This window comes from Camponotus floridanus, unplaced genomic scaffold (genome assembly GCF_003227725.1).
Source record: "Camponotus floridanus strain SB8 unplaced genomic scaffold, Cflo_v7.5 scaffold56, whole genome shotgun sequence".
Classification (NCBI taxonomy): domain Eukaryota; kingdom Metazoa; phylum Arthropoda; class Insecta; order Hymenoptera; family Formicidae; genus Camponotus; species Camponotus floridanus.
Genome location: NW_020229725.1, coordinates 961,667 through 986,081, shown reverse-complemented (window position 1 = coordinate 986,081; position 24,415 = coordinate 961,667). Strand labels below are relative to the sequence as shown.

At 35.1% G+C, this 24,415-nt stretch overlaps 2 protein-coding genes across 3 annotated transcripts; one reads left to right on the top strand and one right to left on the bottom strand.

The window, feature by feature from the left end:
• Positions 1-277: 277 nt before the first annotated feature.
• Positions 278-1,643, bottom strand: LOC105251867. Of its 2 annotated transcripts, none has more exons than XM_011258938.3 (2): positions 1,346-1,643; positions 278-876 (listed from the first exon to the last, which is right to left on the bottom strand). In XM_011258938.3, exons 1-2 carry the CDS (start codon positions 1,414-1,416, stop codon positions 420-422), a joined length of 528 nt encoding a protein of 175 aa, XP_011257240.1. In that variant the 5' UTR covers positions 1,417-1,643; the 3' UTR covers positions 278-419. The 2 variants fall into 2 exon arrangements, with proteins under 2 accessions (XP_011257240.1, XP_011257241.1); XM_011258939.3 differs by having other exon boundaries at positions 278-846; positions 1,346-1,635.
• Positions 1,644-4,261: 2,618 nt separating this feature from the next.
• Positions 4,262-24,077, top strand: LOC105251866 (proton channel OtopLc). The gene is made up of 9 exons (XM_011258937.3): positions 4,262-5,459; positions 19,009-19,237; positions 19,897-20,011; positions 20,973-21,198; positions 21,676-21,833; positions 22,131-22,347; positions 22,418-22,580; positions 22,766-23,629; positions 23,887-24,077. The coding sequence occupies exons 1-8, from the start codon at positions 4,436-4,438 to the stop codon at positions 23,595-23,597; spliced, it is 2,964 nt and encodes a 987-aa protein (XP_011257239.1). The 5' UTR covers positions 4,262-4,435; the 3' UTR covers positions 23,598-23,629; positions 23,887-24,077.
• The last annotated feature ends 338 nt before the right edge of the window (positions 24,078-24,415 follow it).

Here is a 24,415-nt window from a genome sequence, read left to right as displayed (position 1 = left end):
TATATGTTACTTGAGAATATTTTTGACAGAATATTTTTAACAGATAATTGCGAAAAATTATTTGGTGTTTCTTTAATTAAGAAAAGCCGAAGAAAATTTAATTTTGCAAATTTAATAAATAAATTCAGTATCCTAATTCTTAAAATGCGGGCTTAAATACAAAAATGAATCGAAAATTTGCGGAAGAATTCTTTGAAATTTTAAGAAAATATCCAAGGTATTTTCTTAAAATTTCAAAGAATTCTTTCGCAAATTTTCGATTCATTTTTGTATTTAAGCCCGCATTTTAAGAATTAGGATACTGAATTTATTTATTAAATTTGCAAAATTAAATTTTCTTCGGCTATTTTTACAATGATTATTCTATAAAGAAAACATAAAATTATTATTCTATAAAAAAAAAGATACAAATCGACATGTTACGAAGGAGGAAACTGAGAAGAAGAGACATTGCGCAAAGCATCTTGTATTTCTGCAAGAGTCCAGTTCTTCATGGGTTCGTAGGCGATGCCCAATCTCGTACTCCACGCGACGTCCTCTTCGACGTGTACCGACTCTCTCTTCGCGGCTTGCACGAGGACGAAGAAGACATCCGGCCTGCCGTTCTCCGTCATGTAACGTATCCGGACCTTCTTGGTTCCGTAGCCACCCTCCACGACGCTCACATGACCGTTCTGATGAACGGACGCGGCGATCACGCAGCTGATGAGCTTGCCCGGTTGTGCCGCGTAGTATATTTCCGCTCTGGTGCTCACCGGAAAATACGACTTGTGGCTGTCCAGCTGGATGAGCCTGGACGTCGCCTCCTCGTCGGTGAATGTGTCGCCCTGCATCAGCCAAGTCGTTCTACGGAGAGAAGCTCGCGTCTGTAAAGATCTGATAGATGCGCGAACGATTGCGGCCGAGTTTCGCAAAAAACCGTTATGAGGCAAGAGAGACTTCCTCTCTTCGGAGCAAGAAGATATCGGAGAGAATTTTGCATCATCTAGATTTCTCCCGCGTTAACGTGAAATCGCGGACTACGGAATAGGTCAAGATGTTTCGCAAAGAAGGGAGTTCTGATCAGATTGAGAAAATTGATGATTTCAACAGAGATGAGACATTGAAGTCTCCTTTTTCATAATTCTCGAGATTTCTTTATATTTTTAAATATTTCTAATATACCTTTAAATAAGGTTTTATTTTTTTCGGCAAAATCTATTATAATATCAGATGCAAATATCTAATGTAAAACGTACATACAAGTGTTGCAAAGGCTACTACTTTTCCATAAATTTCAATTTTTAATATTTTACGTAATCTATTGATAGAAAATTTTTTTGCTTGATACAAATATCGTACTTACGGCTCGCTTAGTGCAGAATTCGAAACGCAATAGAAGACTAGAGCTACAAGAAGATAGATTCGCGTCATCATCGAACTGCTGATGCACGAGATAAAATCTTGAAGTGTCAGCTGTCAGCTGATATTATCTTAGCATGCGGGTTGCCTCTTCAATGTTGTGACATTCGATGTTCTTGGCCCGATCTCATTATCTCGTGAGCAAACTATCGTCTTTGTGAGCTAGACGGTAGTGGAACGTATACTAAAATTAACGAAGAGAGCAGTGGTAGACTCTGACGTGGACTGATGTTGTGACGATCCCTCCTCCTCTTCTTCTAATGCGTCGTTTGCGAGCAAATATATTCATTATCTTCCTCTCATTTTCCTCATTATAAGAACGTTTGCCAATTCACAAATATCTTGTACTCGAACGCGTTATTTGTGCAAGTTTTGATCTTGAAACAATTTTATACTTCCAAGCCAAATTCATATTTTCAATTGATTATATTATTTAATTAGAGATCTAAATTTCATATTAGATGAATATAATAAAATTATGAATTTGTCAGAAAAAGAAAGAATTTGATATTTGGCTTTTAACTTTTTTTTGCCTCTTCTTTTAAAAGAATTTAAATTTTCTCGTTTTCTTTTCTTCCTTCCGACAAGAAATCTTTCAAATAAAAATGCATTTCTCAAATTATTGTAGCTGTCTTCTCAAACATTAGAAAAACATTTTTGCAGTTAAGTAGTTCGAACTTTAAGTCCTTAATTAAAATGCAATGTTAAAAATCTACAGCTCTATTTACTTTTGAATTTATTTTAGAAAAATCTTAAAGGAGAAGCTATGGGGAGCATTTACAATCATTTCATTAAAAATAGAAGAGATTTATGAAACAATTTATTCCAATATAGAAGAGATATTCTAAGAGATAGATTTGAGTGTAAAGGCGAAGATGTATAATAACTCCGTAAACACCGCTCGGTTATTAAGTTAATCATAATGCTTCAATCGCCATTCTTCACGCAACACGGCACTTGTAATTTTCCATGCGCGCGTGCACATTTAGCACCTTAATGTATGTATTTTGAGTTTCTTTCGCATCTTGTAAGATTGTGCATTTGCCCTTGTAGCGGATCTTGCATGATCCCGCACGGAAGTACGGCTATTTCACGATAAACCGCGATAATCATCAGCTGGTGAACGCCTCGACCCCCTCGATAAACGTCGCCAAATGAGCCTCGTGTCTATTTTCCCGTGGAAAAATGTCAACGTGCTGTGTCGTCGATGCATTTATGTCAGAAAAAAATTACAGCGTAGAGGATAGCTAGACCGGTCGAAGTTTAACGGTCACACATTATCAGCAATTTCGCGGTAACGACAGCTGATCGATTATCTTGTGGACCAATTACTATCTGCATGCGGGTAAAGCAATGCCTTGAAGGGGAAAAACGATTAGGAAAGAGTATTCAACAGCTGGCGATGATGTCGATCTTAAATCTTTGTCGGCGTTTTACGCTCGGTTTATCAGTAGAGATTAAATCGATTTGATACTCTTCGAGAGAATTTGCAAAACTAAAATGTAGTATGTATCTGCAAATATTCCTTTTTTATATTCTGATATAATATTAACAGTAAAAAAAGAAATTTTTTGAATCGAAACGTTTTGACGTGTATTTTTCAATGATATAATTATATATGATTATTATAGATTTATTTATCATTATATGATCTTAGATTTCAATCATATGTTTTTCTTTTCTTTTCGAACATATACGATAATCGTACAAATCTTTGGATTTGGACAATTTGAATTATTCTATCTGATTTTCATACATGAAATGTTAGCAAACAGAAAAAGATAATAATCGGGAAATTGCGCAATCATTCTGAATACATACAAGGAACTTATCCATATATCATAAAATAATTGTCGGAAATGAATTACAACATGTTGAATATGATATATATGTTAATAAGATACTTCTGAAAGCATCACTATAAATAAGAAAAATTTTGTAATAGATTGCAGCAAATTTGCGATATACAAGTTTTATTTAAATGCTGGTTTATCTTGAAATTTTAGGAAAATTATTTAAAAATATTGAGTTTTTTTTTTGTAATAAAATTGGCCAAAATTTTGTTCTTTAAGAGATGATTATGCAAATCTAGATTTTTAAGGATTTCTCTAATTTCGCAATGTCTATCGGAATTTATCGCATTGAGCGAAAATGTTAAATCGACGAGGTCGCCGCAAAGAATGTGAAATCTTCTTTTTCCTAAATCTGATCACGAACGAGAGCTACATCCATCTCAATGACCTCCGGCCACCACTGCGACGATACCACGATATTGTTCTTGGCTAAAACTAAAGTGACCGAGTGCCATTTACCTTTTACGAGCGAACCAGTGTACTTGAACAGTCAACAGAATAAACAAGAATTCGAAACTCTATATAAATTCGAAATTTTATATAAAATTAAATTAAAATAAAAAATTGAAAGTTTGAAAAAGTGAGCCTAATAATTAACGTGATCGCGAATTAGTGTACAAAGTTTATAAACTGAGATTCCCCGTTAAGAGACGATTACTGATTAATTAAATTTTATAATTGATGGGACAAATTGAAAATGAGCAATGATCTGCAAAATTTTACGTCGTAAAAAAATTTTCGATATTCTCAAAGTGCAACAGCAAGAATCTAAAAATACGTTTTGAAGAGACACGATTCGAAAAAAAAATGAAGATTAAAACATAATTCTTACAATTAAAAATGTATTTTCCTGATTTCATATTGTAGTCCATATCGCAAATTTGAACAATTTTTTAAAAAGATACAATTAATTAATTTTAATCTCTTTTTTCTCCAATTTTTAATATAAATTTCAAGTGAGTAATAATCTCTAAATTAATCTTTCCTTACGTTTAACATTTTCAAGGCACGTTTATCTCGGTACTCGCCGAGAATTCATCGTTGGACTCGTTGCTATTTACACGACTCAAGTCGTCGATTATCGCGTCGGTCTTAATACAATATTCCATTCTCGATTTATTAAGCACGATCGGTTAGTGCGTGACATCCGGCGCGGGGCTGTTGGGCAAAAATTCATCAGGATGGTGGCCGAGCTAACTGACATTTCCACGACGACGGTCGGTGGAAAAGCATCTCTGCATGCTGGTGGCATCTCGAAACAGCGCAAACGACCTAAATGGATTCAGACGGCGACGCGTGAACCGATCTACAGCGTCTTAGACAGTGACGATAGCGCAAAGAGTCTCCCTCCGGATGTCTACGGCAGGGTTGTGATAATCAGCGCAGTCAAGAACGAACCGAGTCGCAAAGTCAACGCGGAAAATAAATCGCCATACGTCTGGCCATCATCTCGGAATAGAACGTCGCCGATTCTCGAGGTCGAGGACGAGAACACTCTCTACAGCGTGGTGAGAAAACCGAAGAAAGTACGACTGCCGGAGACATCATCCTCTGACGAGGAGACGATTCGACCCGTCGACCCGCGTCGCGATTCGACTCGGATCGAGGACACCGTTTCCAGCGAGAAGCGACAGCTGGATCCCGAAGACGTATCCAAGCGAGTCGAGGTAAGAAAGTGGCTCTTCCGCGACACACCCAGACAGCCTCTATCAGATTCACCGAGGATGTTTTCCGATCGATCCGAGTACGAAAACCGCTGGTCCGATCAGGAGAACTCGGTGGCGCTGCCCCGAGGGGTGGTGGGCCTCGTCGGGCCCTACAGGATTTACAAAAATCCTAACGAGAACAGAGAATACATGCTTCAAGAGGAGGAACTTGTCGAAGAGGTATTGGATTCTACGAGCGAAAAAGTGCAGGAAGAAGAGAATAAAAACGAGCATCGACAGAGGGCGAAATGGAAAATCAGGGAGGATGATGAGGAAACTTTAGTACCGGATATCCGAGATCTACCGAATCTAGGAGATTTTATAGAAATGAAGGACGATAAGAGGGAGGGTGATGATTGGAGAGACGAACAAGAATCGGTGATGAAGATGGAGAAAATGGAATGTGTAGAAAAGATTCTGTCCGGTAAAGAGGAACGCGCGATGGATGTACCAGATACGATATCCGCGGTCTCGATGACATCGATGAAGCAGAAATGGGGTGAGAAAATCTATCTTACGATGATTGAGTGAGATCATTGATTACGATGATTGATGGAGTCTTTTAGAAATGAATAAGCTTGCTGTTTAGCAATTAGTAATGTATCTCACAATAAAATAATTTTATTCTTTAAACAACTTCTACCAGTCTGGAAACTAATCTATGAATCATAATTGGAATGCATTTATGAACATTGTGCACACACATATATATAGGGTGTCAGAACAATCTCTTCCCAAAAAGAAGCTCTTGTAGCTTACCTCGAAAGTTTTTTAAAATACTATAATAAAGTATTTTTTTATTTATACTTTTCAAGTTATGACGCTTGAAATAATTTCTTAATTTTTACATAAACCATAAACTATCTAGTAAAATATTCATTTTTCGATTATCTTATCTTAATACTTATGATATTTTATGGTTTATGTAAAATTAAGAGATTGTTTCAAGCTTTATAACTCGAAAAATACTCAATGAAAAAATACTTTATTAGAGTGTTTTGAAAAGTTCTCGAAGTAAACTACAAGAGCTTTTTTGGGAGAAGAGATTGCCCTGACACCTTGTATATGATAACACAATTAATTAAATATTTCAAAAACACTACAAAGGAACTTATTTAGAAACGTATTATTTTTTAAAAGCACAAGGCTATAACAATTTACTTCTATATATTTCTCTCTTTTTTCTTTTATAAAATTCTGATTTAATTAGATTTAAAATTACATTCATGAATATAAATCGATATAAATCGATATAAATAAAGAGATATATGTTATATATCTTTAAATAAGAAATATCTTTATTATAAGTTTATAATTAAGATAATTTCCATGAATAATAAAAGTTAACTGGTATTAAAATAACGTTTATAACAAGAGAGAGACGATTCACTTTTAATGAAAGAATGTTCTCACGAATTAAAATTAGCTAAAGTTTAATTAGTAAATTGCCATAATAATTCCCGTGATTCGATACGGCCATTCTTGTCGTTTGCGGGCGATATCTACTTCACCAATGGATGTACTTGCGCATCATAATCAGGCGCGGGAGATTATAGGTATCATGGCGTAAATGATAGCGACGTATAAATTTGATAAAGTATGTCGTTTGTATTCGGTATGCAAGGCAACACGCGCATCTTACGGTATTGTCTGACAAAAAGGACCCGAATAGCGGTAGATAGTACACCGGGTATGCATACGCATACGACGTCCTGATACGTGCGGAGTATAGTTCATGAGCCGACTATTGATAGGTCAATATTCGTTCGTTCAGTGGTTGCATTTCTATGCATCTGTTTGTCTATCCCGTCCACATTGTTCACAAACAATGAATTGTCTCGAGTCTAAGGTCTGTTTTTTATTCCTGCACTGACTGAACTAATTCAAAAAGTGTAATTATGAAAAAATTATAAAAATTAAAATTTTTCCAAATTTATAATACAAACATTTTCATAATTTATAATATTATTGATGTTATTTTATTTATTTATTTTATTTTATTTAACATTGGACGCCATGTTACTCTTGCACTTGAGGCCTTTTTTATATTCCTGTCTATACTCTCAATTCGCTTGCACTGATTCAGTCTAATGCAAGAATAAAAAACGGACCTAAAAATTAGATTTCATAGAATCTATCTAGAACGTCTATGAAGAAAGAATAAACTAAAATGGTTTCAGAAATATATCGAAACATTGAATTTTGATGAGGTTTCTGAAAAAGAATTTTAACGAGTAAAATTTTAACGATGAATCATAGATCAGAGTTTTTGTGGAATTTCAGGGAATAAAATAACGAGAATATTATATTCAGTGCGTCAAAAAATAAACTCGATTGTTAATTTATTGATAACGTTATATTAATAATATATCTGTCAAAATTGTTAATAAATTAATAATGGAATTTATTTTTTTCGATATACTAAAAAATATATATCGGCATTATTATATTCCTTTTTTGCTTAATAAATAGCAGTATATTCTTTACGATTCAATCTTTAGCATCGTTAAAAAAATCAACGGCATTAACGGTTTTTGACGTTCTCCCTATGCCATTATTTGATTGTTCAGTTAAAACGAGGCAGCGCGCATAAAAGCAGCTTTCTAGTCAAGTCCAGTTCGTTCTTGCTTTCTTTCGAGAGACCTTTCATTATATCTTTGTCCGATATGGTGCACTCTTCGACATGGCCGCCGTAGAATCGCCATGGTGTATATCACACGAATCGCGAGCGACTTTCACCATTTTTACACATCTTTTACCGTCCATGCTACATCGATATTTTACGATCGTGTGTCATCATTAATTGTTAATATTATGACTCTTACTTTTTTTCGTGCTCGCGTCTCGCCGTTTGTTTCCTGGTTGACTGACCGAGCGTTCTTCAGCGAGCGATGCGTTGCGTCCGAGCGGATGCGAATTTACGTAGCGGAAATTAGAAAGCATGCATACAGCTATAAGTTATTCCATCAGAATTAGAATACACGAGCGTGATATAACGATTTCAAAACTCAATGCCATTGTCTCTCTTGGCCGCAAATCTCCGTAATTCTTTTACGACTCTGAGAAGCGTAAAAATCGAGCGAGCGGGAGAAAAGACCTCTATTATTCTTGCACATAACTTTTGAGGCCACTCCACCACGCCGCGAATCGTTTTCTCCTCCGCAGAAAGAAAAAAAAAACTTTGCTTTGGGAAAAGATACGATCGGCGCGAGCACGAAAGCGAGCGAAGGGATGAGATAATTTTAAACAATATGCAGTATTATATAAGGATTTAGAAAATGAATTATTTATAAAGAGAATTAAAAAGACCTAATTTAGAGCGAACTAAAGACAACTAATTTAGGAAAGAATTAAAGAGAGCTAATTCAGAAAATAAACTATTTATAAAAAGAGGACTAAGAAATTTCCGATATTTAATCGCAATGTCGAAAACGTAAATGCGTAGATTACATCACGTAATAATATCAAGTATTTCATTTCGACTTTTGTCTAACAATAAGATGCATACTTAAAATTCTAATAAAAAAGAAAGGGACAAAAAGAGAGAATTAAATTTGATAGTTATATAAATGTGAAATTTTGTGAAATTGAATAAGTCCGCCAATTATTTTCTACGAGCGATGAAAATATGAATTTAATTATTAGACTTTGCTCGAATGTTAGGGATAACTGATTAGACACACATTTACTAGGCACTCAACTCTTCATTCATTAATTAGAAGCACATTGAAGAAGGATTTACATTACCATTCCTTCATTAGCAGCAGGTATAGTCGGAATGAAAAATAATAAGGGGAAAAATACAAGAAATCTTTGACGGACAAATTGATTAATTGCCACAAAATTAAACGTATTTACAGAAGAAAATGATGCGAGTACTTCCTCTCAAATCGCCGTAACTTACTTTCGTGTTCTACTCCAAGCAACACCGTGCCCTGACTTCATTAATCGTCGTGCAACATCAATCTGTCAGACATATGACGCCACCGTTACTGAAAGCCTCCTGACAGGCCTCAGTCACTGTTACACATAACCGATTCTCTGCAGTTAGATGATGCAGCTGCATCGCGAAACACCACCGCCGATCAGTACAGTTAACCACTTTTCTCGACACGCGGTGGTGGTGCATGGAACAAGACTTACAATCGCATCTGTGCGAAAATACGCACGCACACTCGCGCGAGAGTGCGTTTTACAACGCGCGGTCTTCTCTCCCGGATAACCATACGGTTTCGACTTTTCGACGCAGATGTTCTTTCGTCGAACAACTTACTTGGGAATTTATCTGTGCGTGGATCATTATGAAAGTGCTGCCGTGAGGAATAACGATGTACGCAGATACATTTGCTCGAACAAATTGATTTGGGCAGGACAAAGCCGTCACAACAAAAAATCCTACGATATAAAAGAAAAAATTGGAATCAAGTTTTAGGGAAATTTGAGAAAAATTCAATTTTATTTTTGTTGTATCGTGGATATGTATAACGATTTCTATCTTTATCTCTATTAAATTGAATAAAATTTATATATTAGATATAACACATAGATGCGAAGCATAATATATAATTTTAAAAAGTATAATATAATCATATAATAAATATATGGTTATAAAATATTATTAGAAAATAATTAATGAAATATTAATTAATAAAATAATTAATAAAATATTATAAAATAATTATTATAAAATAAAAGTAATAATTATTTAATTCATAATATTTCCATTAACTTGTGAAGCATGCAAGGTATGCCCGAAATATTTTTTATCACGTTTTACTTTGTTTACGCAATGATTCAGCAAACTTATATGGTCTTTTTTATATTTTATAAAACGGAATAACGTTTCAGATAATATCATATTCTTCTGTAATGTGTTTCGCAGTTTTTACGTTATTAAAATTCTTCGATTAAACGTAACTTCCGTTTTAGGAATTCAAGTTTAAATCTTCGACTTGTAAACAATCCCGTTAGAACATAATCAAGCTGTCGCACGTGTTCGTTTTTACAAGCTACAACTCTCATTGATGTGTCTTTCGCACAGCTCGTGCGAAGCGGCCAGTCCTGCCGTAATAATCTAGGTAAAAATTAAAAAAAGTAATGGAACGTGATCTCTGCTGTGCTGTCTCCATGTATGTTTCTTATTACGATTATTTTACTACGCTAATAAAATTTTCGTCGCACGTAGAGATCTTACGCACTGTTCGTCGTTAAAATCTACATATAAGCCATTTCCTAGATGTGACATGTGATTTAATCACATAATTTTTCGCGATCCCTATCTTCATATTTTCGCATTTCATATAAGCTAGCTGTATGTTTTATTTATTAGCAACTGGTATTTACGTATCACATTGCCATTGCACATCTGTTACCTGAATATATCAGATCGACGATATATATGGTATGATATGTTGAAAACTTGCTGCAATTTTTATATGTGAATGATAAATATTATTTATTTATATAGTCTTTCATAAATCTCATCTTCCAAATAGATTTTATAGTTATTTCACTAATAAAATAATAATATTTCGATTTTTACATCTTATTGCTAGTTGATTATCGAGCAAATAAAATATATATTTTCATCGATTTATATTATAATATCTGCCCATATTTCACAATATTATTTCTTGAGGAGAATTTATTATTACAAGAAGAAATGCGCGCGTGTGCGCAGTCTGCATAGACAGTTTGGATTTGCAAATGTTGCATTCTTAAAAAAAGATAAATACCAATTTATTGGCTGGCCATCACGCACCTGCTTGCATTAGAATACACATGCGGAATGATAATTTATCAATCGGCGAATGATCGTTGATATACGCCGTTTAAGCTTTATAGACATTCCATAATAAATAATAAAGGTATGTATAACCTAATCATACAACACGCACATTCTTCTTATCTCTGCGATTTTTTCGAGTACTACCTTTCGTAATTATAGATTATATTAAATAAATCAAGGATTAAATACTACAGGATGTGAGGATCACATGTATCATTATACGAACCACATTCGAAATTTATGTTCATATTGTTTTAAATAAAAAAAGCACGCAAATGTATAAACATAACTATTCTATTCTATTCTATTAAACAAAAGAGTTTTTCATTTTTTGCTTGTTTTAAAAAAAAAGTTATTCAATTTTTTCTCAACAAAGTAATAATAAACAAAAAAAATATTAATTATCTTCTTATAAAATGAATAATTATAAGAAAAAAAATGATAAAACAATAATGATAACAAAATAATAATAATAATATTATTAATTATTGTATCAATCAAGCAGTTAAGACAAATAATATAAGAGTTATATTATTTAATATATTAATTAAAATGATTATTAATATATTAATTAGTATAATAATTAAAATTATTATGAATTAAAATTTATAATAAATTACAAATATTTGATTTATATAAATTAAAAACGGTAGTAAGCATATTTACATATAAAATACATATGAATAGCGTGAAAGCAGGTACCAACCATTCAAAGTAGTTCGACATCAAGTGACGTCGTTTTATTGAAACTTTCATCAAATTTCCCACTCTCCATTCAATTTCACGTTTCTACATGAAAGATATTCAATCTCATGCAAAATTTAATTGTGACCACATACATATCTTAATTTCTGGCTTGCCAATCTTTTTCATGATATTCGCATATTTGATTAATGGCTTCCTTCTGCATTAATGATTCATGATTATAGTAATTTGATATTATTTCAAACCCTCCTTTCAACTAGGTTATTCAATAATGAATTCCATTCATTTCGCGATAAGCTTTTAGAAGAAAAAAAAAACGATAAAAGACGCCAAATGTTTCCTGTGATGTAAAACATGTGGCGTAAAACAAAGTAATTAGAGACGCTAATGGGTGGTGGTAAAGAAAAAAAAAAAGAATACAAGCACATCAATCGTGAATTCCAATTGTATACTAAAAATGGTACAATGCGCGCTAATTAGACATTACCTATAATGACTCGCGCAAATGTGCAAAAAAAAAGCGCATTTTCATAAATAGTGTCGCACATGTGAATGTAGGACACACGAAAGTAGAACGGCAAAAGAAAATTTATGAAATTTGGTTTAAAGAAACAGTTTCTCTCTCTTTTTATATATCTCTCATTTCACATCTCATTTTTTGATATACGAAACACATTTGCTCAGTAAAATCAAAGTAATCATAATATTTCTAATTTATAATTATTTCAAGATACTTAATATCTAAGGAATGTCAATATAATATAAAAATATTAATATATTAAAAAGATTAACATTTAATTAATTAAAATAAAAAGAAACTTTTAAATTAAACAATTAAATTTTCGTTAACAAAAAAAATTAAGTTTTAATTATTAAAATATGCTCCGAGGCATCATAAGAAATCTCGGGATCGGCAAAGTATAATTCTTCTTCATCATTTCAAGATCTATAACTTAATAATTTCAACTTTTCGAGGAAAAAAGACACCGCATGGCAACAATAGCGCATCATTATTATCACATCAATCCAAGACCGATCGATTACTCGGAAATGCATCGATCCTTGCCGTGTCGCGCGAGAAAAATGCAAATATCAGCATCCTTCTTCTTTACCCTGGCTACTGTCAGCCTGAATTGACAGATAATGAGCAGACATTATACGCGGAATCGCTGTTAAACGTCAAAGAACCGACGAGCGTTATGTATCGCTAATGGACCGACACTATCGCGCATTATCATTATCCAATATCGATGATTCGCAGATGTCAGGTGATGATAGTTGCTAGTGTGGTACTTCTTCTCCTCGTAGCATAACAAGCTAGCCTATTACCTATTACTATTACCTATTAATCGCGGTAGTGGCGGCGGCGCCGATTAAACGGATCATTATGGTAGCGACAAATTAATTCCGACGATTTGCCTGGACTGCTGCGCATCGGGGGCGCATCGTCTAACACTCATCGTAGATAATCGTCGTTCAGATAATATTTCTCGTGCACGAACAAACCGTTTAACCTTTCGAACGGGTCGTTCCAGTGCATCAGAGGTCAACAATTAACCTCCGCCCTCGAAACGATGTTATCGGCGCATACTAACCGTAATTAACGTTTCCACAAGGAAAATGAAACATGAGAATTTCGAGAGGAATTTGTTGAATATCCGATTATTAATTTGTAATGATATAGACACGATCCTTTAGTTTCACCCGAGATTAGATTAATAGCCTATATTGTGTATATATCGCATTACAATCTATATATGAATTATTAATAATATTTATACTTTAATTAATTATCCGGTTATCACATATTTTATTATTTGTTATGTACCTTACATATAATAAATACTGAACTGTAGCGTGCATTAATTAAAGTTACTTTTAAATCAAAATTTATTTAATTAAAAAAATTAAACATTTATATTTTTTATTGTTATAAGACTATTTTATGTAAAATATAACAGAAATTTTCCCTTTTAATGAATTATATGTTATTATATGTTATTATATGTTATTATATAATATTATATTTTTTTTAACTCAATGCCATTCTTTGATTGATTAACTTTGACTTAATTATTCATACTTTAGAAGGAAAAAGAATAATACCGATAAACAGCTGCAATTAAACAGGTTTTAACATAACTTTAGAGTACGACTCTTAAAAAATAGATCCCTTTTCTCTTTTTCTTCCTTGATATATTCTAATATATTCAACAAGAAAACTGGTACAACATGTCCGTGTCAAGTTCTTGCTCTCGCACCGGTCTTTCTCACTTCGCTCGCAATATTTTACCTAAAATACCCGCATCAAATCGTTTCCATCAAACGCATCGAATCGCGAGGATAATCGTAAGTGAGTCATGAGAATAGCGGAATCCTTCTTCTACAATCGTTCGATTTCGAGGGCGACGTGTAGCTCCCCCGAAGCGTCCGCTCGTAGGCATCCTTGCTCGTAAGATAAGAGCAAAAGAGCTTGTATGGCCGAGCATATTGACGGATGTTGGGAAACGAGGCTACGAGAAAATCGCATCATCACGGTCATCATCCAACCACCACCACCTGCCACCGTTCGATATCCCCGAAAGAGTCGATGCTCCTTCGAGAGCTCGGCCGAGTTACCTGCGAAGTACCACTTGGTGTCGCGTTATCGGCACGTGCACTTCTCGTCATCTGTCATTCGGGTGCAGCGTTTTCGCGAGATCCAAGTGATGGACGGTGACGTCGCCGACGACCCGTCGCGACGATAGTCTCCCGGTGACAAATATATGGACGTCAGGTAAATCTTGTATAAACGCCTTCGGATTCGGACAAGATCTGCCAAATTTCTTATAAAAAAAAAAGATAATTTTCGAATACACAGGATGCTTCTAAAACTATGTCGTAGATTTTAAGAGCGTATTCTAGGGGTTAAAATAAGAAAAAGTTCATATAACATGGCTCCAAAAATGCTTTTCCTCCCAGTTATAGCCTTCTAAAGTTGAGGGAAAAAATAGTCAAAACCACATAAAAATGAAGCTCATTATTAATTATTACGCTGTGCAAAACTTTAACGTTCTATGAAAAAGCCTCCGAGAGTTACAATACATTTTTCGATTTTTTTCCCTCAACTTTAGAGGGCTATAATTCGGAGGAAATGCATTTTCGGACTCATGTTTATATAAGCTTTTTTTCTTATTTTAATCCCTAGAATGCGCCCTTAAATTCTCCGACATAGTTTTAGAAACACCCTGTATATCGATAGTTTCTTTCGAATATTATTATTTATAGATTTTAGATGTTTATAGTTTAGAATATTAAATTTAATATTTATATAAATTTTATTTTTTTTTAAATTTAATATTTATATAAATTTTATTTTTGCATTCTCCCCTTTTCTTTTATTTTAATTACGTGATATTACATTTTTATCAGTCTTATTTCCACATTAATTTATTACTTGATTTCTAAGCTTCTTGTGTCAAGTTGAATGAGCAAAAAATCAATCATTTCTTTCAAAAAATAATTATCTAAATTAAATTAAAATAAAAACCTTGTTCTCCTTTTCACAACTGTGATCGATCGTGACTTTTGAAATTCATAAAAATAGAAGTGTGTTTTCTTTAAAATATAATTGATTTAGGACTGACAGATTCTCCTTCTCCTTTCCTAAATTATTTATAGAATAAACATGAACATGATGAACTAAGGTATTTATCACTGTGAAGTACTATTTCTTGGTTCGTACTTCAAATACCAAGGCTTAGATTTGACACGGATGTACCGTAAGGTAGATCCGCAAACATCGTATCTAACTGTTCCTTTTGATACGTTCAAGTTTTATTTTTTTATTATATATTTCCGATCAATTTTAAATGTCTATGCCAGTTATAACTTCGTTATAACTTTATCATTTCGTAACATACATATAACATCTATTGAAGTCCTAAATTACACTCAAATTAAAATAAGTGTGAAGTTAAGATACGATCTCTTATCTTTATTAGAATACACAGCAAATCAAAACGCAATCAAATAATTCTCGAATGCCATATGGCCATATCTATCGATCCGATATGTATCTCGAGGAAGTTTGTAAGCGAAAAACGTGAACTCTTCACTATTGACTAACCGACGAAGAAAAATTTTTGCAACTGACTCGTAATTTATCACAAGTGCATAGCAAATAGTAGTTTGCCACATGATGATATAAGTTCACCGATTCCATGAAATTAAATTCGTATCCCATATTTATATCATATTCCATATTTATATTTCATCTATTAAATTTGAGGCATATATATATATATATATATATATTTATTTATATATATTATTTTTATTATATTTTTTATTAAATTAAAATTTATCGCGTAATTTTATGTGGTTTAAGACTGTCGATAAATTGACTTAATACAACACTTGTACATAATTTTTACATTTACGTTGCTTTCTCTTAGAAAAGACAACTCTTCTAGCTTCAAAAATGCATGCTACATGTAAATAATAATAATAATACATGTAAATAATAATAAATTAAATTATATGAATTTATAAAAAAAAATATCAATTATTTTGTGCACATTTTGCTTATTTTCTAATAATAACAATTTATTGAATAAACTTGTAAATAAACTATTTGAAAATATTTTTCCATACCTATACGGGACTATTTGAAAATATTTTCCCATACCTATACATCATATATCATCGTCGTCGAACAGACGGAGCTTTCATAAGGAATCTTTTTCTCCATCCCTTTTCCTTCGCGCCCGCAGTAAGATCTTATCAAGTACAAGTACACGTTTAAGTAAGATCTTGTCGAGTACTCGCCTCCAAGTCCAAGGGCCTTTCACCTCTTCAATTTCCTCAACGTCCTTTGTAGTGGCATTCGCTGGCGCTCCATCATCGCGTCATCCGCGAATCAAGCACATGTCTCCAGCCTGAGATACGCGATGATCTTTCAAGTTCGTTAATCGCGCCGACGAGCGACACGCACTGCCAGCTGTCGCGCGTGTTGACTCTTGACTCGCGTGACTTCTCGTACTTCTCGCTCTCATGCAATTTGTATTACGTACAATACGGAGAAAATTCCGCGCGCGTAAGAGGACGTAGAGTCAACTTTATCATGGAAGCTTAGTCGCATCTCGAGGATCGCGGATCCACGTTCCGCCGAAGTAACGGAACGGGATCGAAAAGAGACGCTTATTATCGATCTCGAGAGTACAACCATCACTTACGAGTTTTATTGTCCAGTTCGTTACGGATCGTCGTGTCCATGTCGATCGCCATGTTCATGTAGGTCGTCAAAAGCGTTGTTCGCTTACAACTTAGCCTCGATACTCGACTGCTTTCTTAAGCAATTCATTATTGTTCGTGTAAAAGCGATCCCTCTAAAATTGCCGCTGAAAGGATATCGTAATTCTCTGTGCTTCATTAAGAATAGTAAAGTATCTATCTCGAGAATGAGCAGTATATTCGCAAAGTACATTCGTCTTCCACTCGACTTGGAAAACAGAGGAAAAATTGAGGCTAATGACAGAATTCAGCTTAAGAGCTATTTTGAAATATCATTATTCGGCATCTGAAATATTAATAAACTGCAATACACAGGTGTTATGGTTCATAACGAATGAAATTTAATCATTATTCGTCAGTAGCGTTAAAAAGAATTATCAGAAAATATTGCATTATATAGAAATCTTGTACAAGTATCAGTTTTTAAATATTAAATACTGAGTAAGTAATTATATCAAGAGTGATATTGAAATCATTTAATTAAAAATCGAATTATTTAATTATATAATTAATAGTTATACATGTTATAAATTCGTTAAAAAGTCATATATCTCGACTTAATAATTAAGATCAAATTATAAAAATCATTGATGACTTTTCGCTTAATTTGCCCTAAAATCCAAAAAATTTTCATTAATCTCTTCCCCTTATGAGTCTAATATTTTAATAGATAAAATTCAAAATATAGATTTTAGAGAATTTTTATAGAATTTTAAATAATTCATTATAAAACTTGAAATAAATAAACTTCATAATTCATTACATCGATGAGTAAAATCTATCGCGGTGATGGATGTTTTGCAGTGAGATGAATTCAATGCGTAGAAAAAAATTGCGTTAACGCGACTGACGATGAGATAAAATCCAAGTGCGATAAAAAATCTACTGGTTTCGCCGTCATTAATTACACGGCATTACACTCGCGGTAATTGCCAGCTATTTAACGCGCCGAAGAGCCGAACTTTTACTAGAAGAAGACTGCGCACGTTTTCTGACGGCCGCAATAGCGGAACAACTATCATTGTGTAGCACCCAGCTATGCAATGAGCATCGCGAATGCACACCGTGATACTTTATTAAAAGACGTAGTATTATAGCAAAAACTGCTATTAAGCAAACTCACGCCAGCTGTCTTAATTATTTTGATGCACAAGAGGTTTTTCTCTGCGCGTCTGTCATCATTGCTCGATTGTGTGGCGACTAATATATATGACAATTAATCAGCTGTTATGAGAAAAACAGCTCGTGCAAAGAATAATATTTTTACGTATAACAAAACGAGCGGCAATAAATTAAACGAACGAATTTAATTTATTTAACAGGGGTGCAAATAAATTTTTTATTGCTAATAAAATTCAATTCCATCATATATTATAACAGTCTACCATGACCGACAATCCGAAAAGAAAAAGAAATCGAGTTACATAGTTTATATCACGATATAAAAAAGTCGAAAATTAAGTCCTTTCTTTGCTGATTAATCTCAATTTATGATAATTAAAACTGCTACAAAGTTATGGCGCTTTTCGACTCGTGATTTAATCCAATTGCTCAAAATTTATGCAATAAAGAAAGGAAAAATATGCTGTCTCGAATTTCTATTCCAACATTGTGTTAGTGGATTAACGCTCTTATTCCTTTACTTGGAGCTATTGAATTATGACGTCGAAAGCAAAAAAACCATATAAATGTTTTTTTCTCGCGAATATTTATTAATCCACGAATCTCCAAAAGAGAGAGTCTTCGATTTATTTGATTAATATATATTGTTGAACGCGACGTACGAGAGAGTTGATTTATTTCAAAATATATTTCTCGCGACAAAAAAATTCACCCGATTTCTCGTGCATCCATCATTATCATCCAATACTGCAGTGAACGATCGAGAAAATCTTAATTGGAGATTAATGTAAATATCAATACTATATTATGCAGATATTAAATCCATATAAAATAGGACTCTCTCTCGTTTCACGTTCGAAATCAGTGCACAAATGAGGTAGCACATGTTGAACGCGGCGATTCTTCGATATAGACGGTTTACAAGACAGCAGAGAGATCTATAAATCCGTGAATTCTCTTAACGCCGCGGGCGCTATCGCCGCAGAAATAAACGTATAAATTCTTCCAGCGAAAGTTACACACATTTCTCCGACGACCCGGCAGGCTAAAGAAAGAAAGTGGCAAGAATAAGCGAGGTTCCACTTTTCCGGTCGCTGCGTACGAGTCGAATGATAGGAACGCGCGTTTCTCATTAATCTGCTCCCTTTTTTTTTCGTAGCGAGCAATGAGCAGCACGACAAGGACAGTCTAAACGAGACCGGAAGTACAACGGGTGGCACCGTGGAGGGTGCTCCGAGCGGCGGCCCCTCGGGGTGCAGGACCAAGGACAAGAGCGACCCGCCACCCGCGCAACCATCCACCTCGTCGCCACCGGCGAGGTCCTTGGTCTCCAGGATCCTGGCGAGGGCGCGGTCCCCCGAGGATCTTTTAGATCATTCGGAACCTTAGTAAGATCGCAAACTATCACTGCTGCCATGTCACGCATCTAAAGAGCGTTTTCATATCAAAATGTTTTTAACATTTTCCTTTTTTATCTTAATTTTACGTTTAATCAATTTTTTAATTTTTTTATTATCTTACTCGAGGTGCAAGTTTTTCAAAGAGTGATATACAGAATGTCAGAGAAATCTCTCGCCAAAAAAAGCTCTTGTAGTTTACCTGGAGAACTTTTCAAAACACTATGATAAAGTATTTTTTTTATCGAGTTATGAGGCTTGAAGTAATTTCTTAATTTTTACATAAACCATAAAATATCTAGTAAAATATTCATTTTTTTGATTATCTTTCGATTATCTCGAAAAAAATATATAATTGTTAATTGTATTATTTAATATTTTTTCTTCAAAATAATTATGTGTTTTCTTTACATTAATTGATTCCTCTCATTATTTTGTATAAAAGTATTAAGATAAGATAATCGAAAAATGAATATTTTACTAGATATTTTATGGTTTATAAATTAAGAAATTAGGTAAGCTACAAGAGCTGTTTTTAGGCGAGAGATTGCCCTGACATCCTGTATATAAATCGTATCATATTATTTTCAAATATTAAAAAAATAATAATTAATGTTCATCTCCCTCTTGTCTATATTGTTTTATTATAGCTCGCAATTATGGGTGGTTCTTTCGAACGTGTACGGCGAGCTGATCGTCGTTCTAACATTCGCGGTATGTTTGGCCGAGGTCATGGACACGCCTGTGCCTCTGCTCAGTTTGCAAGTAAGTAATTCAACCTTGCCGTCTGGCCTCATAGATTAATTGCCATGGATTATCCCTGTTACGCCGGATCTATCAGGAAAGCGAGTTCATTCTAGGATAACGTGCACGCGTCCGAGGTCTCGAAAGTAACGTTCGCGCTGTCGGACTTGGGATTATCGTACCGTTACTTCATACAATCGGGGGAAAGTCCATGGAGTATACGTGTCGAGATCGGGCGACCTTGAGCTAGAAACTCGAGGTTTGGGTCTTCCTGAAAATATTACATCCTTAGATTATATTGCGAGATGGCGATTTGTTTAATTTTCTAGGATGTAACAGCACTCACATTTCACAGAAACTTTTTTTCTTTCGTTACATTAAAAATATCTTTTAAAAACGTATATGCATTATTTTGAAAATATTTTAGTTACTTCATTAGTTTTTATAATTTAAGAAAAATTGATTTTTAATTAATTAATAATTAATTTGATTATAATTAGTTTAATTAATAATTTGCCATAACATAGTTAATTATATTCTATATCAATTAATAAACTTTACGAAAATAATAATTTTCAATCTGCAATTATAATCTTTCGAGAATTGCATCTTTATTTTAATATCTTAAAAATCATGTTTAATGAAAAAGAGGAGGACTCATCATATCGCCGAAATTCCATAAGAAGTAATAAGAATTAAAAGCGGTAGGGGTTCGATATAAAGACAGAGGTATGTTAAATATTGTAACGACGTTCGTGATTGCATGCAATCGAATTGGAGTTTACAGGAGAGGTCTCATTCGCATAAAATTACGGAGCAGCCACATAGATGAAACGGCACGTGGTCGGTTGACGAGCTTTAAGAACCGGATCGGTATAACGATCATTCCCGCGCGCGATTCTTGTTCAGGAGCATCCCTGGTACCTGGATTTTTGCATAAGGAGCGAATCCACCACGAGATAATTCCGTGATTCTCTTTCAGGGCATCTTCCTCATGTACCTCTACGTAGGCAGCATCGCTGTTATCATCGCTATCTACATATGGGTATTGATTGACAGCTGCGGCAGCTTGAGCCGCGGCGGTAACGGACTCGGTGACGCGGAACTTGGCGGCGCATCGCTTACCAGGTTCGGATCATTAAAACGAGCGCACATCTCCAGGGCCAGGACCGCACCGACCAGTTTTTACATACGAGTCGGCGCGCTCTGTAAGTGATACATGTTAATCCCCGCCAATCGACGAAAAAAGGATGGTGTTTCCTCCCAGTACGATAATAAAGCTAAAATTTCATTTAAATACTGATATTAAAATAATAAAATTTAAAAATTACACTTTTACATTACAATTAAAATATAATAAAATATATAAAATATAATAAATATATAATATATAAATATAATAAAATATATAATAAAAAGATTAGATATTTAATATTATTAATATATTATATTAGATATTAGATATTTAATTAAAATTCAATATGAATTTTTTTATTCATTTTTTTATTCATTTTTTTATTTCATGTTTTGCTTGAAATATCCGTGCACGTAAAATTTAATATTTTATTGAAATTCTAATAATGTGGCTAAATTTCATTTAATTAGTTTACTCGTAAATTTCATTAATTTAAATGTAAGGTAATTTAAATGTAATTTTCATTATTAAATTTACGTGGTTTTTTCAGTGTTCGGTCTGGCGACGTTGGTGTTCAACGGTCTGGAGATGGCGATGCACACGATGATGCAGGGCGCCGAGTGCTTGACCGATGTTGTCTTTGTGCATCCGGTGATGCACGGCCTGTTCACCTTCTTGCAGATGCACTTTCTCTTCGTAAATTCGCAGGCAAGCGTCGGTCTTACGTTAATTGCATTAAACAGGATGCTGAACGTGCACAGTCGGACAATGCGTAAACGCGTTTCTTTGTTACGCTTCGATGCATTGACGACTGTGTATTATTGTGTATGTTAGATGTGTGAAACAAAGGCTTCTTCGAACTTTTTATGAAAATTTCAAACTAATTTTCTCACCGAAATATATATTTCCTTTCAGAGATTCTATATCCTCCAAGAGCTCACAATTTTATTTATATTTGAAAGAGAATAAATCCCCCAATTTCTATTTCTGTCTACATCCGTGTAGGTCCTCGTAGAACGTTTCGGTCTGGCAGCTCGATTCGGCTTTACTCATCTCGCAGCCACGAATGTCGCAGTCTGGGCACGTCTGGTGATTTGGGATTCCGCGCAAGAATGGACTTATTTTGTGCACCTGGCGCAACACGAACAGGAAACGTCCGTATCTCCTTTGAGTCTTCGAGGATTTCCCGGATCCTTGACCAGACAATCGCGGGATCTCATAGGTATATATTCAATATTTTCACTGGACGAATAAGTTTCTCGAGAGTAAATATTTCAAACTGTTTATTTTAGACGATTTATCGACGAGAGAAAGCACCTTCAAGCCCTATCAGCCTGTCTCGAACGAGCAAATCTCACAAGTAATCGCGCTGCAAGAATGCCTGAATACTAATACTCTAGGACAATTGTGGACGTCAAGCATGCCCTTCCTGTATCCCTTTATCGTACAATTTAGGTACATATTGTATTTTCAGCTCTTTATGAGCTCTCGGTTAAATTTTTAAAATTTTAATTTATTAAATCAAGCTGACACAAATAATATCATATCAGAGAGAAATATTTCTTATTACGTTTTTAATTTGTAAAAATATTATTTTTTCATTACTGATAACTCTTATAATTTATTTAATTATCTTTTAGCCTGATCGCCGCCGCAGTGACCTTCGTGATGGGTCAGAACGTCGGCCGAAGTCGATTGACTAAACAAAAGTTCCACGGCAGTAAAGATTTAAGCGGCCACACTAGGGTAGGTTGCGACGGTTCCAGCAAAGGTCTTTTTCTGGGCATCCTTTGTATGGTTGCCGGCATCGTGGTGATACTCATCTTCCTCGTTGTGCGAGAGGACGAAAACTTCCCGTCCGCCACGTTATCCTGGCTCACTTGTGGCACTCTGATCGGTATATTGGCGCTGAGCAGCTTGATGACAGCCAGCGGTCTCGTTCAGGTGCGACAGATTTCGGTAGTGTCGCGTGCACCAGCTGCCCTGGATAGTCTTCTGTCGAATGTATCGCTCTTCGGGGTGCAGCTCTATTCTGTCTTCACCATCGTCGTATGCGCCTGTTCGCTGGCTATGTTGGATCACGAAACCGAAGACACGCGGGCCAGACACATTATGCTGCTGTCAACGTCGATTTTACAGTTGGTGCAGTGCTTTGCGCAGAGCACGTTGATCGCCGAGACGTCACGACGTTCGTGCATCACGCGTTTCCAGATGTTAGCTAAACCCGGCCGCCAGGTGATCACCTTCCTGCTCTTCAGCAATGCCGTTCTGTGGGCCTTTGATACCGTCATCACGCAGAACTGGCTCTCGCAGGAGCTGCAGCTTCGATTCTTCGGCGTGCTCGCCTGGGGCGTGTTGTCAAGAATCGGTCTGCCTCTCCTGATCTTCTATAGATTTCACAGTTGCGTGTTGTTGCTCGAGGCGTGGAACAAGTGCTACAGAACGCCGCGAGGAGAACATCCTCTCAACTGACAACGCGGAATCTCACGTCGACTTTCGTGCAGGTTCGTCAGCAGCACAAATTATACCTTACAATATCCGGACAATTTTAATGTTCCTTTAATTTTCTTATCATTATACTATATTACAATTCTTTCTAAAAATATTGTTATATGTCTCGATGAACGTTTAATATTCTTTGGAAATTTTTTATGCCTCTTAATTATTTCGCTATCAATAATAATATAATAATAATGATATCGTTAATAAAATAATAGTAATTTACATATTGATTTATGTATGAAACACGTCTTGTTGACAGGCTGCATCATCCTGGCTTGAAGGGTTCTCATTATCCCGAAAGATTACTGAAACCGTCGATGGACAGCGGATACGTTTACAAGCGGCCGCTGTATCCGAATTCGCTGTCATTGGACGCGATACACCTTCTACCTTACGTGGATAGCGCGAGCTGGCTGTACTTGGACCCAAATCCTGTTTTTCCCTATCGCCTATCGAGTCTGGAGTGCGAACAGCATCATCACCACCATCATCATTATCACCCTCATCGTCATCATCATCATCACCGTCACCGGCAAAGAAAACACCGTCGAGTACTGAGCGATCCCGGAGGATGGAACGCCGGTACTCGGTTGGATACGACGCGACATCGGCGAGTACTTAGCAGCGCCGGCGCCGATCTTATACGAGCGTCGATAGACGAGGCCAATGAAGATAATCTGTCGCCCGAGGAGGAGGCAAGAGCGTCGACCTTCAGGAAAGTGCCATGGCACCCCAATTTGCATATGCTCAAGATTAGGAGAACATAGCGTTATTTATACGATGGAAAT

Bases quoted from the DNA above. Each gene is read 5' to 3' on its own strand.
- LOC105251866 (XM_011258937.3), top strand. From the start codon at position 4,436: ATGGTGGCCGAGCTAACTGACATTTCCACGACGACGGTCGGTGGAAAA. The intron at 21,199-21,675 runs GTAAGTGATACA...TGGTTTTTTCAG, and splicing joins CATACGAGTCGGCGCGCTCT to TGTTCGGTCTGGCGACGTTG. The intron at 21,834-22,130 runs GCAAGCGTCGGT...ACATCCGTGTAG, and splicing joins TTCTCTTCGTAAATTCGCAG to GTCCTCGTAGAACGTTTCGG.
- LOC105251867 (XM_011258938.3), bottom strand. From the start codon at position 1,416: ATGATGACGCGAATCTATCTTCTTGTAGCTCTAGTCTTCTATTGCGTT. The intron at 877-1,345 runs GTAAGTACGATA...CGCATCTATCAG, and splicing joins AATTCTGCACTAAGCGAGCC to ATCTTTACAGACGCGAGCTT.